At 39.0% G+C, this 21,902-nt stretch overlaps 3 protein-coding genes and 2 non-coding genes across 5 annotated transcripts; 2 read left to right on the top strand and 3 right to left on the bottom strand.

The window, feature by feature from the left end:
* Positions 1–422: 422 nt before the first annotated feature.
* znf346 (zinc finger protein 346) lies at positions 423–9,453 on the bottom strand. The gene is made up of 7 exons (XM_071461089.1): positions 9,340–9,453; positions 7,404–7,507; positions 5,765–5,860; positions 4,984–5,131; positions 4,525–4,773; positions 4,235–4,334; positions 423–2,710 (listed from the first exon to the last, which is right to left on the bottom strand). Exons 2-7 carry the CDS (start codon positions 7,497–7,499, stop codon positions 2,485–2,487), a joined length of 915 nt encoding a protein of 304 aa, XP_071317190.1. The 5' UTR covers positions 7,500–7,507; positions 9,340–9,453; the 3' UTR covers positions 423–2,484.
* Positions 9,454–11,190: 1,737 nt separating this feature from the next.
* trnai-aau (transfer RNA isoleucine (anticodon AAU)) lies at positions 11,191–11,263 on the top strand. The gene has a single exon. It is a non-coding gene; the product is annotated as a tRNA-Ile (tRNA).
* Positions 11,264–12,071: 808 nt separating this feature from the next.
* trnad-guc (transfer RNA aspartic acid (anticodon GUC)) lies at positions 12,072–12,143 on the bottom strand. The gene has a single exon. It is a non-coding gene; the product is annotated as a tRNA-Asp (tRNA).
* A 206-nt stretch (positions 12,144–12,349) lies between these two features.
* LOC139607669 (thiol S-methyltransferase TMT1A-like) lies at positions 12,350–14,639 on the bottom strand. The gene is made up of 2 exons (XM_071460747.1): positions 14,090–14,639; positions 12,350–13,077 (listed from the first exon to the last, which is right to left on the bottom strand). The coding sequence occupies exons 1-2, from the start codon at positions 14,582–14,584 to the stop codon at positions 12,844–12,846; spliced, it is 729 nt and encodes a 242-aa protein (XP_071316848.1). The 5' UTR covers positions 14,585–14,639; the 3' UTR covers positions 12,350–12,843.
* Positions 14,640–15,754: 1,115 nt separating this feature from the next.
* LOC139607666 (15-hydroxyprostaglandin dehydrogenase [NAD(+)]-like) lies at positions 15,755–21,844 on the top strand. The gene is made up of 8 exons (XM_071460745.1): positions 15,755–15,896; positions 18,341–18,475; positions 18,819–18,942; positions 19,733–19,839; positions 20,047–20,143; positions 20,771–20,847; positions 20,975–21,129; positions 21,387–21,844. Exons 2-8 carry the CDS (start codon positions 18,383–18,385, stop codon positions 21,505–21,507), a joined length of 774 nt encoding a protein of 257 aa, XP_071316846.1. The 5' UTR covers positions 15,755–15,896; positions 18,341–18,382; the 3' UTR covers positions 21,508–21,844.
* Positions 21,845–21,902: the final 58 nt, after the last annotated feature.

The following is a 21,902-nucleotide window of genomic DNA, read 5'->3' as shown; positions in this document are numbered from 1 at the left end:
TATGGGTCTGGCTTCGTGCACAGAGGCGTTGTCATGTTGAATTGAGAGAGGCAAGAGACCAAACTCTTGCCGCAAAGTTGGAAGGACACTTGTGTCAAAAACAGCCCAGACCAAAACCATGGAAAACAGCCCCAATTGCAGTTGGTGCAGAGCATTCAGGCAGGTGATGTTCTCAGAGCAGAGCCCACTTTGGAGCGCCGCTCAATAGTATAGCCTGAACTGTAGGGATTTATTTTAGGCTGGTATTGATAGATGCCAGAGATTAATCTATGTATTTCTGTGCACCAGTTTTGGATTTTTTTCTCAGTTGATTATGATATCCATCTGCAAATTTACTAAAAACATGTTTACCCTCTGGAAACAGTAAGCCAGGGTCCAGGCAATATCTTGTGCTAAAGGAAAAACAACTGAACAAAACAAACTCTCTTAAAACATTTCTTTACTTAATGCACATCTTCATTGCTTTTTTCCCCTCAAGTATACATAACTTATATTGAAAGTAAATCTTAATCACAAAACACCTAACACACAAAGAACGAGGATGAAAACAAAAAGGCCATTTGTATTTTATATACCATGTACTATACAGTATGTTTGAGCCCTCTTCATATAAATTACATCCAAAAAAATCTTTTTCTCGTTACCCAGAAAGTTGAAGACATTCAATACTAAAATAGTCAACCAATCATCTCTTATGAGGACAAATGGACTAAAAAAAGTTTTTGTTATTCTGATATTGACATCACTTTCTAATTTGACATCACTCTTGAAAATCTCTGCAGTAAATATTGTAATCTCTGCTATGGACAGTAATTACATCAGTCTCCTCTGGAGTTTATAAAGCCCCATTTTGGACCTCTCAAAGGGAAAGTGTTATCCCCTTCAGTAAACCAAGAATATAACTCAATAGTACAAAAAAGCTTATATTTTCATGACCCACAGCTGTTATGCATCTACTGTGTTTGAAATGAGAGGATAGTATTAGTATTTTTATTATAATCCCTTTTATTTGTATTCTGTAAGTGAAACTTACACCTGCTGAAAAATTAAATTTTTTTTTATAAAAATGACATCAACCTCTACAAAATACTTAGTGTTGACAATGATTAACAGCTTGGGCTTTGAAAAATTCTGTTTTTGTTTTTTTTTGAAGAAGCAGCAGATGTAATCAGGCTTTCAAGGGTTTCATTAACATCTGGATCTTTCCTCAATAAACGATGAGCTTCTGATAAAGATTTGCACTGTCAATGTTATTTTTAGTGCCCTATTGTAAAAATATTTTACTCCTTTCTTATGTATACTATGCCCATAATAGAAAAAATAGGATCAGGAAAACAACACATGGTTGACTGATTAGAAAAGATCTTAAGTTTTCTAATTAGCAAACTTTAGGTTGTCTTCTTACAGTGAAAAATCACTGTACTTAAAATAAGCAAATCATGAGAAACTGTTGAACTGAGAGGAATTCTGTGCCACCAGAACACAGGTATCTTCTTTGTCCAGATTATCACATTAAAAGAAAATCTAATGAATTCACCATCTGGACTTGTTACACAGAACAAGCAAATATTTCAATGAAAAACAACAACAAACAACTTCGCTTTAAATAAAAACAAAAAGGAGGAAAAGAAAAACTGTAAAAGCAACTTTTCAAAAAATTCAACCATATCTGGGCAGAAAGCCTTAGACTGTTTTTTAAGGTATAGGCAGCAAATATATTATCAAAACTGGCTACAGTGACTGATCTGGCTCTGCTAACGCTTCATGTCACTTCTTTTCCTATGTCTGCACCTTCAACACCAGATTTAGAAATAATCAAACATGGAGAAAGCAGAGAAATGAGGTGAGGACATGTTTCAAATACATTCACTGGAGATGTAAACCAACTATATTCAGATGAATGGAGGAACAAGAGGTGTGAACTGGAAAGCAGCTTTGCATTAAATATGACTGGTACTAGATGTTAGTACTGGTTAGATGTTAGTAGAGGCTAAACAATTAAATTAGCTTACTGTATGTGACTGATGCATTAAATCACACTTTAAATAAAGTTCAGTATGAGGGTTTAGACTCTCTTAGAGTAGTTTTCAGTCAGTACACAAATTTGTAACGGAAGTACAGGCCAGCTGAACCCTCACAGACAGTCTTTATTGTGACTGTAGGTAGAGCTGAACCCATGATCACATGTTGAAGGATGTAACTGCTGATCATCATTTCACCAAACACACACACATGCACGCGCACGCACACACACACACACACAGAAATAAACTTGTTTCCATTAGAAGAAAAAAAAAAACATTCTTTAGCTGTTTCAGCTGGGAACCCAAAATGATAAACCAGGGGAAAACCTACTGATGAGAGACTCTGACAGGAGTTGAAGGTCCATGGAGGTTGATGGTTTGTTAATGTGTTAAAGGGGCTGGTTGTGGTGTGTCATTCCAAGTCCTGACTGAAACCTCTGCGGTCCCTCTCAGTCCAGCCTCAAGTATACTGGTATTCCTCTGAGTACTCTGTGTCCTCTGGAGTGTACTGGTTATCTCCGGCTGTGTACTGGTCGTCCCCAGGGGCAAACTGGTCGTCCCCAGGGGCAAACTGGCCATCTGCAGTTGTGTACTGGTTGTCCCCGCCGGTGAACTGGTTGTCGTCCCTGTACGATTGTTCTGCTGCGTGTTTCTTCTCTGCAGTGTTCATGCCTGATTTCTTCATTCTTGAAAGAGGAAATAAAGAGAACTATTGTTGCTAGTAATAGATGTGACACATTCACACAAAGCATTTATTTTAGGTTTGGAATATTCACTACTTTATTTAGTTTTTTCAAATGAGATCAAACTGACAGAACTGTGGTGAGTGTTAAAGACCAAAGAAAACAACACTAAGACATGGGTCAGAGATGGGTATTAGATGACATCTGATTTAAACAAACGTTTACTTAAACGTTACCAGCAGGGTGTTCCTGTGGGGAGCATTCCTAAAATGCACTGTCCTACAGATAGCTGACTTGTAACCTTTTACACCAAAATTAGCGGTTATAAGAGAGTGTTTTTTTAAATGAGTGTAAACCCTCTAAAAAAGGTGACTGACTCCTTTTACACTGCCAACCCAGTTTGCCAGAGAGAACACTCACAAATGCTGTTACAGAGTACACATGCAGACACAGTGGAGAAAGAATGAGCTGCTTATCTGTTGTGCAGACTGGTAAAACAGATCTGTTGAAACTCATCCTCAAGGCTGGTGCTCCTGTAAGTGTCAGAGCCTCCGTGTGAGATGCTTTGATCTGTGATTGTGTGTTTTTGAAACTTATTTCGGGGGTGGAAGCTCACTCTTTCATTCCCAAGCGCAGTGTAGCCCTGGTGTATCTGGTGTAACAGCCTCGTGCTGGGCAGGCAACAGGTGTGTTTACAGTGTTTGTGCTCTGAAATATGTCACAGCATGGATAAGACGCAAAAATTAGCGCATTCATCCAGGTGTTGTGTAAACATCAATCTTGACCAAAGCCGATAAATACCTGTGTTGACGGCAGAGTCATTTGACCCAGGTGTGAATGCCAATTGTACCCTTTTCTATTGCCAGCAAAAGCCAAATGTTAGCGGGTCTTAGCAGGTTTTTTGACCAGTGGAGAAGGGGCTTTAGTAAAATGCAACTGTTTTGTAACATTTGGTTATCACTCAAGAGGCAGGCGAGGCACAGCAAATAAACAGAACATGAGCGTTCACCTGGAGAAATTTACTCACATGTGGAAGCCAAAAGCAGGTGGGACATGAAAAAAGTGTGGGAAGAGTTGTAACATAAACTAGTATTTTATTAAATACTTTGTCAGTGGCACTCAGTTCAGGCAAGCAGCACCCCTCCTTCTATGCTGTTTGTGTTATTTTGCAATGTAGTTACATAAACAATCAATACTTCCTCAATGAGAAGTCAATCCTTTCTCTGGTTCACCTGGACATGTTGCTGTAAGCCTGAATAATTACCTAAAACCACTAGTCACTAGTCATCCACTGCTCCTAATGACAACACTGCAGGCTTAATGTTGACTTAAAGTTAGGTTGGATTAATGTATACCTGAGTAGCTCCTGATTTTGAGGTCCAAAAAACAACCCATCTCATACAGAAAAAGACCAACGTAAACACAATGTCAGGCTGAATAATAAAGTGAAACAATGTATCACTTCAGTGTAATTATAAGGTTGACAAAATCTTTTCTTCTCCTAAAAAAAGGGGACACTGTACTTACTGGTTCTTATGTTTGGCTCCACTGATATGAGACTGGTACTGCTCCACTGAGTTTAATTCAATGTTACAGACAGTACATGGGTAGCCCTTTAGTGTGGAAGCTGTAGAGACAAAAAAGGGGATAGAAGTTAGTCGTTTATAAGTCTATAAGATTAAATCTGTCCACATAGTCAAAAAAAAGTAAGGAGAATTATTGCATAATTTATGATTTATCTTCACAGGCATGACAACTTCAGTACAGTGACTAAAATGGCAGTTCAGCAACATGAATCCCTGATTCTGTGGTCTGACCTGGTGCAGTGGAGGGACCGTACGTCTCCATCAGTTTGAGCTTGGTCATCTGTTTTCTATGCTTCTTGCCCACGTAGTGTTGCTGGGCCATGAGCGGGTTATTGAAGGAGGCCTGGCAAATGGAGCAGAAACGGTCTGGGTTGTTGTTGTTGTTGTTGTTGTTGTTGCTGCCCATTACTGGCACGCTGCTCAAGTCATCTGCAGGTTTCTTCTTCGGCTGAACTGTTGGTGCTGTTTGGCAGGCTACTGCTGAAGAGGAGAGACAATAAATAACAAATGTCATTAAACCTCATCTGTATAGTGCCTCACAAAATGTCACGTTTGCCCAAAGCTAAGCCACAACACAAACTGAAAAAAATGTAAATGATACAGTCATGCAGGAAATAAAATAAATACACAAAGTTGGATAAAGATAATGGAGGGTAAAAAGGTCTAGGTTCTGAATACATTCCGACATACCTGGGGTCTGAGGACCGACTGCCTTCAGCCTCAGGTTCTTGGCGTGAACTTTGCCTTGGTAGTGAGACTCGGCCACCACAGGAGAGGAGAAGGTCATGTTACATACATGACACACCTTGGACCGGTCAGTGTCTCCATTGTTACAGTCCTGCTGACAAAGACACACACACAGGAACATAGATCATATGTGGACATAAAACTAATCCTTTGTCCCATTAAAAAAGGCTAAACAGTACGTTATTCCTAAAACTGCTTAAAAATGGCTTTTCACTGCATTAACTATGTGCTGAAACAAAAGCCCTTTCTCAATACCGACTACACTCAATTTTTACTTTACAATTTTGACTTTTTCAAAGTACTGTTGTTTTTGATTCAAGCTTGGCAAATGAATCGTTGCTCAGTTTGGCATCACATACATACAAGTACAGTTTTGTACACTAGTTTGAGAAATTACATATTTTGTTGACTTTTGAATTGAAAAGTAAATAAAATCTCTGCAGCAAACACACCAAGGACTGACTTAGTAGGATACCTTAATGTTTGCATATGCATCAATTCCCGTCTTTTTGTTGTTGTTGTTTTTAAGTTGGTGAAATAAAAAGTAACAGATAACATTTGAAGAAAGGCTCATTATTTAATGTGTCACTTCAAAAATAAACAAAATATATAGTTTGCCCAAATTTTTGCATTGCATTTTGCAACTGTAACTTTCATTCAGGTTGATTTAGGTGATTTTTGCTGTTTGAGTCCAGCTCACATTAACTAAGTGCTTTTTACTCACACTGTCAGATGCTGATGTCTTTAACTTTTTGAGCGCCGGCTCCTTCTCATTTTGGATGGAAAGATATCGCCGCACTTTGTTGGCATGTTTCTTGCTCTGAAAGGAGAAGCATAAATGTTTATCACACAGTGGACGACAAATATCAACACCCCAATCCTGCAATCTACATTAAACACACTTTCAAGAAGCAGCTTCTGCATTTTCACGGCTGGTTTTGTCTTCATGACTTTGGTAACTGGACGATAATTTTTGCATTCAGTCCTGAACAAGAAAACTCATGGCTGCAAAGTTTCATATATATTTCATATATATAGACACTTCTGGTTAAAAACCTATGAGTTAAACAATATAATTCATATTTCAGTAATCTATCAATAGTTTATGTCGTCTGTCTACTACTAATATACTACTATACCTACTATAAACATAGATGTGTTGTGGTTAAAACTTCTTGAATACAAAGATTTGCTGTTTTTCTTTGTCATATCAATACAAATTAAGTTACTGTTTCGTGACTATTTTACAGACAATAAAGTTTTCAGTGTCATATTAGACTCTTCTAACTTGTGGTCAGCATTTCATCTTAGCTGCTGAAAAGGGCAAAAAGAAAAGTATAAAGAAAGAAAATAAACACAATAAAATAAAAGTCCCACGACTCAACCATTTAGACTATTTCCTTGTTATGCTAAGTCGTTTTTACAGCTTGTGAAAACAATGTTTTGTCTACACTACAGTCTCCAGAAGGTACTGTATCTTCACCAACACTGAAATGCCTGAATTATGGAAAACAGATCCATTTCTTCTTCGTCATCCTCTTTTCAGGTCAGCAAACTACAGAAATGTGGCTCACAGCCAACATCTGGTGAGCAGTGGGCCTTCAAGTCTGCTTCCTCTACTGAATCTCAGCTGGTTAAACTTTTGATCTGTCCCCTTCTGCTTTCTGTGATCAGCCAAACTCCTGATTTAGTTCAGCATTTCTACAGGGCTCACCAAGTAAAATTAAAAACTTTTTATTGTCACATAGGATGAAATTTAATACCTATTTCATAATTATACCGACTAAAATGTAAAACTTTGAATGAAAACCAGTGAGGATGGTGAGGCCTAGAATTGTTTGCCAAGTCTCAAATGCCTAATAATATGATTAATCAATCATCAAACATGACCTGGACCTGGATAAGCAGCAGGAAATAGACGGCCAAATGGACTTATCTAAGGTCCACATATGAGTTTTACATAAGGCCTCGAACAATAGAACAGGGGATTTTTTTTAGCCTGTTTGTGAAAAAAAAGGAAAACATTTTGTAAGCAACTAAGATTTAATACCTTTAAGACTTGCAGATACCGTGTAGTTGTTTTCATTTACATACTTTTCTGTTATACTTAGTATAAAGATGCGATTTGATGAAGATTTATTAACACTTCTTGCATAACCTGTTTAATGTAGATACACTCTACCCTATAGTCGTAATAAAGCTATTAATATGATGTAAAATACATTCAATAATTATACCATTTAGCTAATAATTATATACCTTTCCCCCCAATATCACCAAGCATAGTAGCACCGTCAAAAAAAGTAAAAACAGCAAAGTCCCCTGACATGAACACAGCAGCAGCAGACTGTGGGCTCACTGACCTGATAATGAGTCAACTTCTGAGACTCAGAAATTAGGACAGCACTGCAGACTTTACACTGGGAGTCAGAAAACAGGTCACTGTGCTCCTTTATCATCTTATTTACTGCAGAAGGGGTAAAAAAAACAAACAAAAAAAAACAGGAGATTTCAAATCAGGTTACATCTTCTGACAATATGTAGCTATAACACAATGTTTTAAAAAGAAAAAAACTATCCATGGCAACAGTTCAAACACGAATTCAGCTCAACAGTGCTGAAGATGCTCTTTTCATTTATCAAGGGCATGAGACCGTAGTGTCCAATTGCTGCCGGGTAAATGTGAGACGCCTACCTTGTGCATATTAATGCCTATGCAGACATCTGTGAGCAACATACTCACAGACACAGAGGCATGATTTAGGCCTAACTGTGAGTCTGAGTCATTGTTCTTGGCTCATACAATATGGAAAATGTATTTACCTTAATGCGTGAAAGACGTGTGACAAAAATAACCAGTAATATACAGATATGATTAAGCCAAGGAGATTAAATTTGGTTAGAAAGGACATTATTGGAGCAAGACATGTGAAGTCTTTCATAGCAACTCCATAATATAACTGAGCCTCCACCAAGTTTCCACCAGCGTTCTTTTCTTTTCGAACTGACTTCCCCAAAAAAACTCAAATTTTCTTTCATCTGACCAAAGAACATTCTCCCAAAAGCACTGCAGCTTGTCAACATGCATTACAGCAACTCTGGTCACTGGCACATCAAGTTGCTTGGTGATAGTCAGACCATGCTAGGGAATTATTTTCTCCCTCGTCTCCTCAGACAGCTCTGTCTCCCTTTTCTTTCTCTTGCTCATGTTCAGAGTCATGCACACAGTGATTACTAACAGCACAATGAACACATTTCTTTATCTTAAAAAAAAAAAAAAAAACGGAATTAATTATTAAAAGAGGGACACCTATGATGCTTACTGAAGACATCCTGCTTGAAATAGGATTACAATCCACTTATTTACCACCACAGGTATGGGGCACCAATACTTTTGTCCAGGCCATGTTATAAGATCTTTGTAGACTAAACATGAAATGCTTCTTTGTTTTGTTTATATAGCAACCAAAAGCATGCAGGTATGCATGACAATAGATCTTTTAATTTCCGTACCTCTAAACGGGGGAGGAAAACCTAGGATTAATACTAGGATTAACTAGAAATCAAGATGATATCTACTTTATCATATCTCAAACCACAGGCCCTTTATTAGCTGCTGAGACGGCATTTTTTAATTGTTGTGCATTTTGCTTTGCTGTCACTATAACCATCACATCAGTTGTACGCAATGGAAGTTACATAAATGAACTAAAGTGTCCACGGTGGTCCAGTGCTGACAGCCCCACTGAGAGGTGCAACACACAGCACATGCTTTTCCAAAGTGCATTCAGGCAGTATAAAGTTCAGCCCCTGCGGCGTCCATTCAAAAGTTCTCAAGTAAAAACCAACGCTCAGTTCAAGAGCAAAACCAGGATTATACTGCAACCTGCATATGACCTTAAACATGCATGTCCGATGAACCCAACTTAAAGACGCCTCTCTCTCGGTCTCCACTGCTGCACGGGCAGACGCACTGATTCACGGCCGCTCTGAAGCTGAATCGGATGCAGACTTGCTCTCATCGACCTTGGAGTGGAGACGGCTACAGCTAGCTCAGCTTAGCACAGTCCAGCAAGCCCGCTCCGCTCTGCCCGCACCGTCGGCTAACGCTAGCTTGCAGGCAACACTGCTATTTTACGCCAGGTTCGTCTCGACTGTGACCGGGTCCGCTGACACGGATTGGGCTGTTGCAATAAAGGCCAAACTAGTAAGGAAACAAGCCATACCCTCCGCCGGCCCCGAAGGTAAGCAAGGAAAGTCTTCCGTTTGCATCACGACGGCCATAATATTTCTACTCACAACCAGCGGCGTCGCAGTACGCATGCGCAGCTGATGGACGCAGCTTCTTCTTCTTCTTCTTGCTCCTCTTTTTTTTCCGGCGGACCAGGCAGGGTTTGGTGCATTGCTGTCCCTCACTGGTGTAGTAGCATCGTTTCTACATTGGCCCCCTGAGACCTACATCTGTGGTGGTGGTGGTGGTTTTGAAACTCCCCATCGCCCAGAAGTGCTCAAAGGGAAATACAGTAATTCCCAGTTTGCCTAATTCCATGATGAAAACCCCAGCCTAGGGTGGGCATGAAGACATAGTGTCCAGGACTCCACTATTGCCATCTCTGTGTTTCCCCGCTAGCTTGTCTGCAATATCCCAGCCTTAGCCTTGTCAATTTGATCTCATCTTTCCAAGTCACTCACATGTTCACTCTGTTGCCAGGTTTGACTAATGGTTGGATGTTGTATTGATTTCTCCCTCTGCTGTCAGCATCCCACTTTTGCTGCCATTGATGATTCAGTCTCCCACTAATAATGCTGTGGCACTCCATCCTGCCATCTACACGATCCCTGCCTAACCTTGCCCTAGCTACCCTATCCACCACCTCGTTGCCCTCAACCCCAACATGTGCTGACACCCACGGAAAACCGAACAATCCCTTCCTCTCTAGTGTCAAAACCATCATTAAGATGTCCCCAAACATGCTTCTTCCACCCACAACTGTTCCCACAATAAAGAAACTAATTCTTCTACTAATATTTTTCTTAATAAGTTGATATCAGCCTCCATCCACAGCCATCAAGGGACAGGTGAACAGCATACAGAGGGCCCTGCCTTTATTCCACTAAACCCCACTTGCTCTGAGAATTTTAAACAATTTATATATATTCAAACCCTTTTAATTTTATTCAATAATTTAGCACTGGGGCCTCCCCAGTATCCACCAGTAACGCTGGTATCAGTGGTTGTACATCCCAGTACACAGCATCTGCTCCTATAGGACGGATCTAGGGTGAAAATGAGCTCCTTTTCACCTCGCATTCCCCCTTCCTTTAGAGTTTGTCTGAGGCAATTCAAGTGAATGGGAAGATACACTGTGAGAGCTCAGATGAACCGAAGTGAGTTTGAAAAGAGGCAACAAGGGAAATAAACATTGTTATAGCAACATATGCTTTCTGGAGAGACAGTACAAGTCACAGCTGAAAGCAATACCAGTCAAGGTGCTCTGTCTCTTGGCTTGGCTCCTGGCAGCAGTGCTGGTCATGCACTTTCTGAGGCTGCTGTGCTGCAATCCAGCACCTCCCTGTGTGCTGATACTGCATTGCCTGACTGAACAAAAAAATCCTAATGAGGTGCAGAGTTCTGCTCAGATGAATGCAGAGGACGAATATGAAGACTTTCCAGTTCAGGTATTAAATGAATCGGTTACCTTAACTTCCAGTAGAAAAACATAGCAGTGCACCTTTAAAAGGTGCTGTGTTGCAGCCAAAAACTCTTTATGTGCCCATTGTGCTATTTCAGAAAATGTACCAAATGTTCCTGAGGAGAGGCAGGGCTGTGACTAGGCAAATACACAGGGACAATGTGAGGACATGACTGGCCCAAAGTCTGCCAACTCTGGATTTGGAGACAAAGCTTCTCTAACTCGTCCTACAGAGCCCAGTTTCACTCTGCTTCCATTGCATGATCATATTTCCACAGGCATGAAGTTTACCCCGTCACTTCTAATACTAAGTCAGGCGACACGTTTAAAAGTGTATCAGCCTATAAATTATCCTGATGACCAAACGTGTGAAAAGTATCCGTCCAAACCTGCAATGACCCACATAGAGTCCATGAACAAATTTTATATGAACTGACCCTTTTACTAGTTCTTCGCTGTTTCCGTAGTGTAGTGGTTATCACGTTCGCCTAATACGCGAAAGGTCCCCGGTTCGAAACCGGGCGGAAACAGTCTTCTTTTCTTCCTTAAAACTTATTAAATTAAGTGACGCAATAAATGCTGTACAAATCATCTGGCTTTATTTATAGTGTATGCATGATGTAATTGTAAAATAATCATAATTTGACATATATGAAGTTAATGTTACATCTATTTTATAGATTGAGTATAAATGTCATGTAAACATTCCTTAGAATAATTTGTAGTATTCTTTGTGAAATATTTACTGAAGTAGTTGTATTTAAACAGCTTTAATGGTCCATTTACCTTAATCTCAATTACTGCTGAGAGGTAGATCTGCGTGAGTTTTGTGGACATTTCCATGTGCTGTAAACTACATGTGATTGTGGAGATGGATATAAATTAGGCGCTAAAACAACAGTTATCTGGATTAATAGGACTTGGACTGTATTGTGTAAAGGGTTTGTCATTTCAACCTAATGGTAAATATAGTTTTTGTTAACTTAATGTGAAGCGCTGCAGTTAGCGAGATACTTATGTTTTGCGGTAGTTAATTTATTTTATTTTATTTTTTTACTGTGTTAGCGTTAAATGTTAAAGTCAGTTCGTCTGTGTGCTTGGTTAAAAATGATGCTGTTACTATGACTGTGTTAGGGCTAGTTTGTAACATTAGTTTACTGAGGCTGCCATGATTAACGAGGCTGTGACACAACAGCGTTAAATAGGTTTTTAAAGTGTCAAGTATATATATTAATTATTATATTAGAAGCTATAATAATGTGTTATAATGATTAATAGTAATAATGACAGACAAAATTACAGCTAGGCTTTGCAACCACGACATCAGTAAAATGTTGCCTCCCCGTCGGGGAATCGAACCCCGGTCTCCCGCGTGACAGGCGGGGATACTCACCACTATACTAACGAGGAGTGCACGGCTCACCACGGGCCGTTCACGGTTCTCTCTCTGGTGCAAAGCACTACGGCTGGCATATCTTCTTTCTTTTCTAAAGTTTGCTCAATTGACCACACGGTGGCGCAAATGTAGTATATGCATGTGGGGGAAATGCAACAAGATTTTTTTTTTTTTTTTCATCTCAATCTTTGTTTAATATGATAAAAAAAAAAAATCACACTACAGGATTAAACTATTTAATCGCAAACATTTTGACACAACACAATCACCTTAATTACAACAAATTGTATATTTTAGTTTCAGATCATAAAAGGCGGTCTACAAATACTGTAAACAGCAGTAGCACACAGATAAACTCTGACAAAGAAGGCAGTATTACACTGATTTTTCAGCAAGCAACTAGGGGATGAGGGATGGAGGACAGAAGATAAAACAGACATCAAGGTCATTTTTTTTCAACGTACACAGTGTACAAAATCAATATTGTGTGCTGTCTAAGGTGTTTATTCAATGTGTTAAAATAATTTGTCTTTACGAAACATAAACACTGAAAGTTTCTTTCAGTACAAAAATAAAATTAGTATCAAAGTGACTGGCGTTATCTCTATCACTGGTGATCAATCATATGACATAGAAGAGGAGAGGCATTTAGTGCTTGGCATATTCACACACTAGTTGTGAGGGAGGCTTACTACAAAGCTAATTGGACTGAATCTATTTTACCGCATAGCCTACGATGTGTGGTTTTATTAGGAATAGGAGCGGAGCTTCAATGTGTCTCATCTTGAGTTCAGAGAATCCAGCTGCCTCCAGATGTGTCCATGTGTCACGGGTGGCCTCACATCCATCGCCGAAGTAGTACCATGCAGGCTGAAGAACGTGTTGGAAGAAGTAGGTCCAGGTTGAGGCGTCTGCAACGACATGCTCTAAGAAGAAGAAGGCTCCGCCCTGCAAAGCAAAAGTTTTTCATGTATATATCATGCAAATCAGAAAAATATATAAATTCCACCTGATGCACATTGATTATTTTCCTTCATGGTAAAAATGAGTATTCATTATTTCCTCATATTTCATAATGAATATGTTTTTGTGAAGTTTTCTGATTACCCTGAGACCAACTGGTGGAAAACAGAGGATCCTTTCATCAAATACAAAAACTTACAACAAGTTTCATATGGATTTTTTTACGTCAGTAGTCATATTGGTATTTGAGAGAAACCTGACATTTATGTATTAGCTGATATATTTGTCTTTATTATTATTTTTGTCTCTTAACGTTTTTTGTTAAGTATTCCTGAAAAGAAATTTGAACATTAACAATCAAATTTGAAAATTTGATTGTTGTTTGTTTGTTGTTGTTGTTTTTAAAACAAGATATGTAGTGGTTGGGACATTTTATAGTTGCAGGATGAATTTGTCTGTACTACAATGTCTTGTTTCTAATGGGCCAACATATATGCCTACACTGATATATGTGCAATAAGCTAATGTCAGCTGATATATATCAGCTAATATTTGAAAGGTCATTTATCAGTCGGGTTTATCAGTGAAGTTCAGTGGACTTTCACTCCAGAATCCTTTTTTAATTCCTATGTTGTTCTCTATTCATTTTTCAATACATATACTTTGTATATGGTATAGTATATAGTACTTTGTACTATATATATCTATATAGATATATATAGATATATATACTAGACAGTAAATTTTATACATTGTGAAAATAAAATTTATAGTAAAGAAAACTTCCTTGTTTGATGTTTGTTTAGTGAGTTAGTCATTAACTTCCAATAGTGAACGATTAATCCACAAGTCGCACTGCAGTCAAGCTATTATTAGAACAGGAGCCCCAATAATATAATGTACAATAAGGATGCAGGCCATGGTCGCAAATCAGCCTTATTGTTGGGGAATACATTTCATTTCAACCACAGGCCATTTCAGTAGCCAGACAACTTACTGGCCGCAGGATGCGGTGGACCTCTCGCAGAGTTTGCGGTATGCTGTTGACAGAGCAGAGCACCAGGGTGCAGACAACAACGTCTACCGACTCGTCCTCGACTGACCCCATGTCCTCCCCCGACGCCACCACAAATTTCTCATATGTGAGCTGGTCGTTCTCGCCCATGCTTTTATCCAGGTATTTCTGAAAATGGGGATTCGGGTCAGTGCATATCACCTTGCAACCAGGCGGATAAAACTCAAAATTGGTGCCGGTGCCGCAGCCGATTTCCAGAAGTCTGAGCTGTCCGCCGGGCTTGATGAACTCGGGCAAACTGCGAAACAGCTCCTTCTTCTTGTCGTGCATTTTCTTGTTGTACGTTATAGAAATCCGGTAGAGACAAATTGGGAAGACACGTTTGTATATTTCATACAGGCCGACGGCGTGCATTACGTGAAGAGGCAGGCATAGCACACTGACAACTAATGTGAAGAATCTCATCAGCAGAGCCATGTTGGCGACGGCAGACTGCTACACCGACCTCAGCCACAACAAGAGAGGAGGAAGCACGGCGGGTCCGGCGCAGATTTTCAAAATAAGAGCTCACAGCTATAAACGTCAGTGTAAAGGAAAGTTAATTCTTTCTGTTAGCACATGTGCTAGCAGCCTGCAGAAATCATGTCACCGTTCAAATCCTGGAAATGGATGAAACTTCAAATTTTGAAGGATCGCCTAAAAAAAAAAAAAAAGTAACACAAAGCTGTGACACTTGTGATGTAATTGTGTTTACAGGTTTTTGCGATTGCCTGCGCACTTATTGCAGAATTAGTTTCATTGTGTCAAAACTCCAAACACAAGCCAAACAAGACAAAACACTTGGAGCTGAACACCTCGCTTCTATGTCAAAACGAAACTGCAATCAAACCCTGACAATCTGTTTTTTTCTAAAGGGCATTTTTGCAACAAAACGATACACAAATGCACCATTTGAATTACCAGCAATAACACACTGATGAACTTGACACAAAACACTGCTGCCCTAATGACTTTGTATCTTTTTGATTTAGTCATGCAGGCGTCACTCAACACAAAAGTAGCACATATTCAGAAAACAGCTAAAACCAGAGCAGTAGTATTTACAGGCTGTTCAGCTGCATCAAAGTCCGGGACTCTGTAACAGAAAATGCATCCACTGTGAACATGGCTCAAGTACCTCTGGTGTAAAAAAAAAAAACAAAAAAAAAAAAAACACAGGATTACAATGTCTACTTTTTCACTCAAGGATGGAGCTGGAGCACAGGCTGGTCAGACACTGCTGCTTTCCTTTGTTTACATGTATGCACTGGCAACACCACACAATCTCCTGCCATGTCCATGTCTGTCTGTCTGTCTCTTTGTCTCTGTCCGTGTGTGTTGCAGTCAGTTAGAATAACAGACTGAACTCAACTGCTGAATGTTTCCTGACTTTACTGAAACATTTTTACAGTTGAACCTGTAAGATATCTAAACTGTTCTTCCTGCCTGTGTTTCTGTCTGTGCACAGTCAGTGAGAGTGGCATCTCGGTGACATGTTTTCTTTAACTAATCAGCAGAGTGCAACTAAGTAGACAGTCCGCTACCTGGTTGTTTGTTCGCGCATGCTCAGTGTAACCGTATGTAAATGGTCATTTATATTCGCGTTTTTTCAGGTAACTTGTTATGGACACAGGTCGTTTCTGATACTAAAAGATCGTCTGGATCGTCTTCATTGTAAAAACGCCGTAGTGTGGGTGTAGCCTGACAACCGCCCCCCTCCTTTGTAACCTGCACAGCTGCCTCGTCTTAAGTAAGTGTCGACTTACTGAAAGTTACTGTGTAGTAGAAAGTTGAAGACCGGTTCTCCAGTCTAAATGTCCGTATTATGAACGCTTCCCTGTGGTGACTGAGGTTGGGCTGGACCCCGCCCAGCCTCATTGTCAGGCTATGATTTATAACATGGTCCACCGAAGTGGCCCTAATGTCATCTGAGACGTGTCTGTCTGCTGCCTGGTCTTCTTTGCACTGGCCCTTGTCCTCCTCCTCCTCTCTGTCAACCTCTTACCACAAAAACTTACCTGACTGTGTGTATCACTGAGGCTCAGACGGATTATTGTTCAATTTCTGCATAACTGTTTTTTGGTGTGTGTGTGTGTGTGTGTGTGTGTGTAGGTGTTGTGAAATCCAGGTGTGTTTTGCAGTTTGAAAAAGTGTTTTCCCAGTGATTGCAAGATTTAAGTCTTGAGCGAAGTGTCTAATGTAAGAAAAAGTGTGTAGTGTTTTTGCAACTGTGTGTTGTAGAATTGAAAACAATGTGAAAAGCAGTTTCGTCTAAGCCATGATTTCAAAAGTTAAAGTTTTGATGCTAGTCTACGACTCCTGTGCTGTTATTTAATTTAATTTCTGCTACCTGAGGTTACCATTATGCATCACAGCGCACAAAGTGTTTTAGTGACTGGAAATGTGTTCAGAGAGTCGAGTAAATAAGATATGCAACTTGTATCTAACTAGGTGAGAATTGTGAATGGTTTTGCCAAAAGAATGATTGATTAAATAAATGAGTTTAGGCCACTGAGGCCACTGTAGTTCAGAGAATGGGGTTTAGTGTTTTAGCAATTGAGAAAAACTGTAAAACACTGAGCTAAAAGAGGGAAAGGAAGGTCCACACAGCTGACGAGTTTGCTAGTAGATAAGCTGCTGGTGTTTACCTCCATTTTAATGCCTCGTCAGGGCTTTGGTCCGAAAGTCTTTTTTGCTTAGAAAGGTTCCTAACAGAGTGAAATGAAGTATCAGAGTGGCAGCCATGACATGAGCTGGTCGTCTTCTCTACTTGATAAGCATAAGGGTTTCAATGCTTCCTATGTTATCTCCTTATGCATAGGATACACTGGACCTTTAAAACAATGAACTATCGTAGTTTTACCACGGAAGACCCACATAAACGTAGAAACAACAGAGGCCCTGTTTTATGTTTGTGACATGATGCAAAACTTATGGAAATCTTTGTGTAACTGGCTGAGCTCCAAATCCATAAACATAGCTTCTTTTTTTTTCCCTTTAAATCCAGTTAGAAGTCATCATGAAGAGCAAGCACATCATCTTTATTGTCAATCTACACATAAAAGTTGCTTCAAAACCCCACTCACTGCACTCAAAAATACATTTTCTCTACTTAACAAATGTATAATAGCTTATCTGTTTCATATCTTTCTTTCATGGTGTCTGATTTCAACATTTCATTCCTGTTTTTGTGGTTAGAAAAGGAGTCAAAGTCTATCGCAAAAATATTGCAATTGTCAGTAGGTCTGTGTTAATTGTTCAACAAGTATACAATTAGATCGGTTGAACTTTTTTTTTTTGCAAAATATCTCAGAACAAAATTTTAATATTTGATATGTAATACTGAGCTTTCAGGGATTCAAATGTTTTAAATGCTCCACTCTCAAAGAGATCATAGATTCTATGCTCTGAGATAATTCCCGATTATCCACCAGGGCTGTCAGAACATTAAGTGGGTGAGTGCTTTTGAGGATTTTCCTTCATTTTCCCCATCTCCACAATACATTGTTAATCAAAGAATCGTTCTTAGCAATGTGTAGCGGTTCACGCAGATGTTGTTCACAGGAGATAAAAGTTTACAAATAGCCAAGGAGAATATGATTGTTCATTCATCCAAGAAGAAGGACTTCTGGCTGGTATTCAAAGTAGCAGGATTTACATCATCCTATAAATTTTATATATAACTGCAAAAACAAATTAAAGATTTTCAGATGGAGGCATGCAACCAGTTAAGTACATTCTTTTCATATGATGCAAGTTACTGGGGGAGATTTAGACCTCATGATGGTGCTGTTGGGTTACAGTTTCAGCTCAGAGCAACATTTTCTTTGATAATGGAGGGTTTTGATGATAGTGGCAGGGCTGTGTGTAAAATAAGATAGTATAAGCATAAACTGTATCAGTCTGTGAAACTCATAGGTACCTTTATTGCAAAACACACTGGATTAAAATTGCATTCTGTTTGGTTTATTTTAATTCCTCTAAATTCTGCTTTAATCCTCTTTTGCTTCAATGACTCAACTGAAAACACTTTACCTGGTTGATGTTTAATTCAATGCAGTTAGCCAATTGCTGTGTGTAAACTACTTTAGCGCCCTCTTTGTCAGTTGGGTTTAATAAGTTGCTTATGTCCTCCTGGGTTTGTATAAAAGCACACTAACTTCTCTTGATTCAACATTTTCATATTTGTTGCAGGGGCTCTACAGCTGACCTACTCCCCTTCTTTGAACAACTGAAATGGCTTTAAATGGAAAAATCGCAGTAGTGACTGGGGCAGCACTGGGAATTGGAAAAGCAATAACGGAGATACTTCTGCAAAACGGTGCCAAGGTAAAGCTTTGCCTTAATTGCAAAAGGTTAATAACAATGTGACATACAAAAAATAAGTTCAAATCTTTTGTTTTTGCATTATAACCTTTTAGAAAATATACATAATAAGTATTAAAATCATATACTTTTTAAACTGCATAGTATCTACAGCTCATGTCTGCAGTTTGTCTGTACCCATTCAAAACTCGCTCACTGAAGCAAAGTCCAGCCAGCAAAGTCAGTAAATACAGATGGGACAGTCGTGTATTTTTGGCCCATATCTGGAAACAGTCCAAAACTGCAGCCATAAAAAGTATGCAAATGTTCACCTGTATTGCTCCCTGACAGACCTCTACCTGTACAGGTTGTCCTCCTGGACGTGAATGACACTGCAGTGAAGAGTTTAAAGGAAGCCCTGGACAAACAGTACGGACAAGAGCGAACTCTGTTCCTGAACTGTGATGTTGAGTCAGAGGAGCAGGTGAAAGGTAACAAACACACACTTTGAAGACAAAGGTGGAGTCTCAACCCTGTTGCAAAACCATGAAGTACATTTCATGACAAGATATTTTTTTTTTTTAATCAAAAGGTCAGGGAAAGGTGGTTATGGCAAATAAACTATATTTGAAGTATGGTTAGGCTTGGGCCACCTGTTAAAGTTAGATCAAGGTTATTTTTTATCAGTTACTCTCACTGAGATCAAAACTTGTTATACAAGAGAGACCTGAGCACAGCAGAGAGAACAGAGCTAGGAAACAAATAAATGCAGCCAGTCAAACATATACACATACAAACAGCATTGGAAAGAATCACAGAAAAATGTCCTTAAATTGACAAATTTTAATTCATTCCATTTTTATGGTGCAAAGTACTGCAAGGCAGTTTTTCCCAAGTTAAGGATTTACTTGTGCAGTATTGAGAGTTAGCCATTCCTGGCACCAGGTCTGATGCACAGTAGTTTTAAATTTGAGAAGAGATGTGATAAACTGAGACAGCTTTAGAAGGATACATAACAACAGTAGTGTGTCTTCTTGATGTTTACGGGGACCCGTCAACTTTTTCATATGTTACACAGTTACCAGTATGATATTTGTGTTGAGTAATGAAACACAGGCCACAGTGGTAAACTGTATCAAGTTGTTTAAAGGTTGAATCAGTAGCTTTACAGAAAGTTTTTAATTAGTCCATGTATTTGCCAACGTAACAAAAAAAACTTCAGCAACTATCGAAATAGGCCACTGAACAGTTAACGTCTAACTGTTATTTTCTTCTCTCAAGCTGCCTTTCAGAAAACCGTAGAAACCTTCGGAGGACTAGACATCCTGTGCAACAATGCTGGCATCTTGAATGAAAGCGAGTGGGAGAAAACTGTCTCTATAAACCTTGTAAGAATTTATAATCTGATATCCTCCAAAATCTTCACGGACTAACACCTCCTTACCTGGCAAAACTCCTCAGTCCTTAGATTACCCCATGTACACTCCTAACAGGGCATGCATGTTGTTTCATTATTATAACTTCTTTATTGAGGACACAAAGAAACATGTCTCGCTGTGTTTTCTGTTGTAACAATCAAAATAACTCTGATGTAGGTTGGTGTTATCAGGGTTGCCTACCTGGCTCTGGAGCACATGAACAAGTTGACTGGGGGTCGGGGAGGGGTCATCGTCAACACAGCATCCTTGGCAGGTATGGTCCACAATGCATTGTGTTACGTTTTTATTTCTTTTATTTATGATCTTTAACAGAGAAATGGCAAGTACTTTCTTTTTTACCTCCTCAAGCACTCAGCATAAAGAGAGAAGGTTTTTTTATATGTACACAAATTTTGTTCACTGCATCTATGATTTAACATTTAGTAAACTCAAGGAGCCCACACCAAATACACTAAATCATGATGATATTAATATTAAAGTATAGATATAAATAATATAAAGTATAATAATATAAAGTAAAGAGTCAGCTAAAGGAGACGCCATCACTGTGTTTGGACACAGCTTACTGCAGTGGTCGAGATCTTTTATCTGTGTTCCACCTCAGCTATGAAGTGTAAAAACTTATACTATATATTGTTGTTACTTTACAAAAAAAACAAAAAACTAATTTGCAACAACAAATTCACTGAAAATGAAATCTCACAGTCACAGTCACAGATGGGAGATTTAACAAATGCCACTGGGTCTTAACATTATTATATAAAAGGGGAAATTGCTGCATTAAAAATAGAGAAAATCTAGACGTGGGCTTTGTTCTACCCTATTACATATCTGAGAAACGTTTAACCCGATGTGAACTGATATAACCCACATCTTACAGGTCTTGGCCCACTACTGAGCTGTCCTGTCTATACAGCCACCAAGCACGGAGTGATTGGCTTCACTCGAGCCATGGCAGTAAGGAGGGTTTTCTTATGATAAAAGAAAAGAAAACATACTTTCTTTTCATTGTGTTGCTTATACTTTATACTGTGCCTCTCAGCAGCTGAAGACTAATTGTGTGCATGTGTGTATCTTTTATTAGGCTGCTTCTGCTGCCTCAGGCTATGGTATACGGTTCAACGCCCTTTGCCCAGGCTTTGTCCAAACTGACCTCTTCTCCACCATTCTAGACAGATTGGGACAATTCTCCCACCTGGCTGATGTAACCCAAAAGTATAAAGAGAAAGGGGTATTAAAGTGAGTGTTATTTAAGAAAGTTACGGTCCTTAATGAATTTAGTGTTATATCCTGCATTAAATACTTATCTAATCATCTATATTAGTAGTTTTTATTACTAGTGGCAGAGTCTGCGATTTCCCTCACTTGATTAAGATTGCTTACCTCACACAAAGGATTCACAGGAAAACAATGCATGCTTGTAATTCACACAGCTAAGTTACTGTGAATGCTAAGGGAACATGCCACTGTTAAATCACTGTACCTTTTTGTTTCAGCGTGTCAGAGGTAGCCCAGTGCCTGCTCGAGCTGGTGACAGATGAGACAAAGAACGGAGAGGCCCTCCTTGTGGTGCCTAATAGGAAGAAATACATGACATTTCCCACATTAACCTGGTAGCTCTTGGCAATGACAACCTACAATATCATAATAAAAACAAGCCACCTAACTGAATCCAGTAATCAAAACTGACTAGAGTTTCTTAGTGCTTTAATGTGCATTTTTAAAAAAATCATCAAGGGAGGCAGTCCAGGTGACCAGAACCTGTAGAACAGATTAAATATTGTTCTGTTTTATAGGGCTGGAACATCTGATTATATTCATTTTGAAAGAATCTGTTGGCTTGTCAGTCAAATACTCAAAATATCTGTAATTAGGTTTTATACCCTGTATTACCCATACTAAAAAACTATCAGACATAATAACAACTGTTAATAAACAAAATTTGGCAATGACAGTCTCTGTTTTCAGTAATTTGTTTTTGTAATTGAATTTACACAAACAACCCCAAAATG

This window comes from Trachinotus anak, unplaced genomic scaffold (genome assembly GCF_046630095.1).
Source record: "Trachinotus anak isolate AG129_WGS33_773 ecotype Australia unplaced genomic scaffold, CSIRO_AGI_Tana_v1 ptg000024l, whole genome shotgun sequence".
In the NCBI taxonomy this organism is placed as follows: domain Eukaryota; kingdom Metazoa; phylum Chordata; class Actinopteri; order Carangiformes; family Carangidae; genus Trachinotus; species Trachinotus anak.
The sequence above is the reverse complement of the archived record's forward strand: the minus strand, read 5'-3'. Positions and strand labels throughout refer to the sequence as shown.

What these genes read in the sequence shown, in the direction of transcription:
- LOC139607669 (XM_071460747.1), bottom strand. Translation starts at nt 14,584, where the DNA reads ATGGCTCTGCTGATGAGATTCTTCACATTAGTTGTCAGTGTGCTATGC. An exon ending in TCCACCGCATCCTGCGGCCA is followed by an intron (nt 13,078 to 14,089) that starts GTAAGTTGTCTG and finishes TTTGCTTTGCAG; the next exon opens with GGCGGAGCCTTCTTCTTCTT.
- LOC139607666 (XM_071460745.1), top strand. Translation starts at nt 18,383, where the DNA reads ATGGCTTTAAATGGAAAAATCGCAGTAGTGACTGGGGCAGCACTGGGA. An exon ending in GTCAGAGGAGCAGGTGAAAG is followed by an intron (nt 18,943 to 19,732) that starts GTAACAAACACA and finishes TCTTCTCTCAAG; the next exon opens with CTGCCTTTCAGAAAACCGTA. An exon ending in AAAGAGAAAGGGGTATTAAA is followed by an intron (nt 21,130 to 21,386) that starts GTGAGTGTTATT and finishes TTTTTGTTTCAG; the next exon opens with CGTGTCAGAGGTAGCCCAGT.
- znf346 (XM_071461089.1), bottom strand. Translation starts at nt 7,499, where the DNA reads ATGATAAAGGAGCACAGTGACCTGTTTTCTGACTCCCAGTGTAAAGTC. An exon ending in AGACATCAGCATCTGACAGT is followed by an intron (nt 5,132 to 5,764) that starts GTGAGTAAAAAG and finishes CTTTGTCAGCAG; the next exon opens with GACTGTAACAATGGAGACAC. An exon ending in GGAGCCAAACATAAGAACCA is followed by an intron (nt 2,711 to 4,234) that starts GTAAGTACAGTG and finishes TCCTCTTTCAAG; the next exon opens with AATGAAGAAATCAGGCATGA.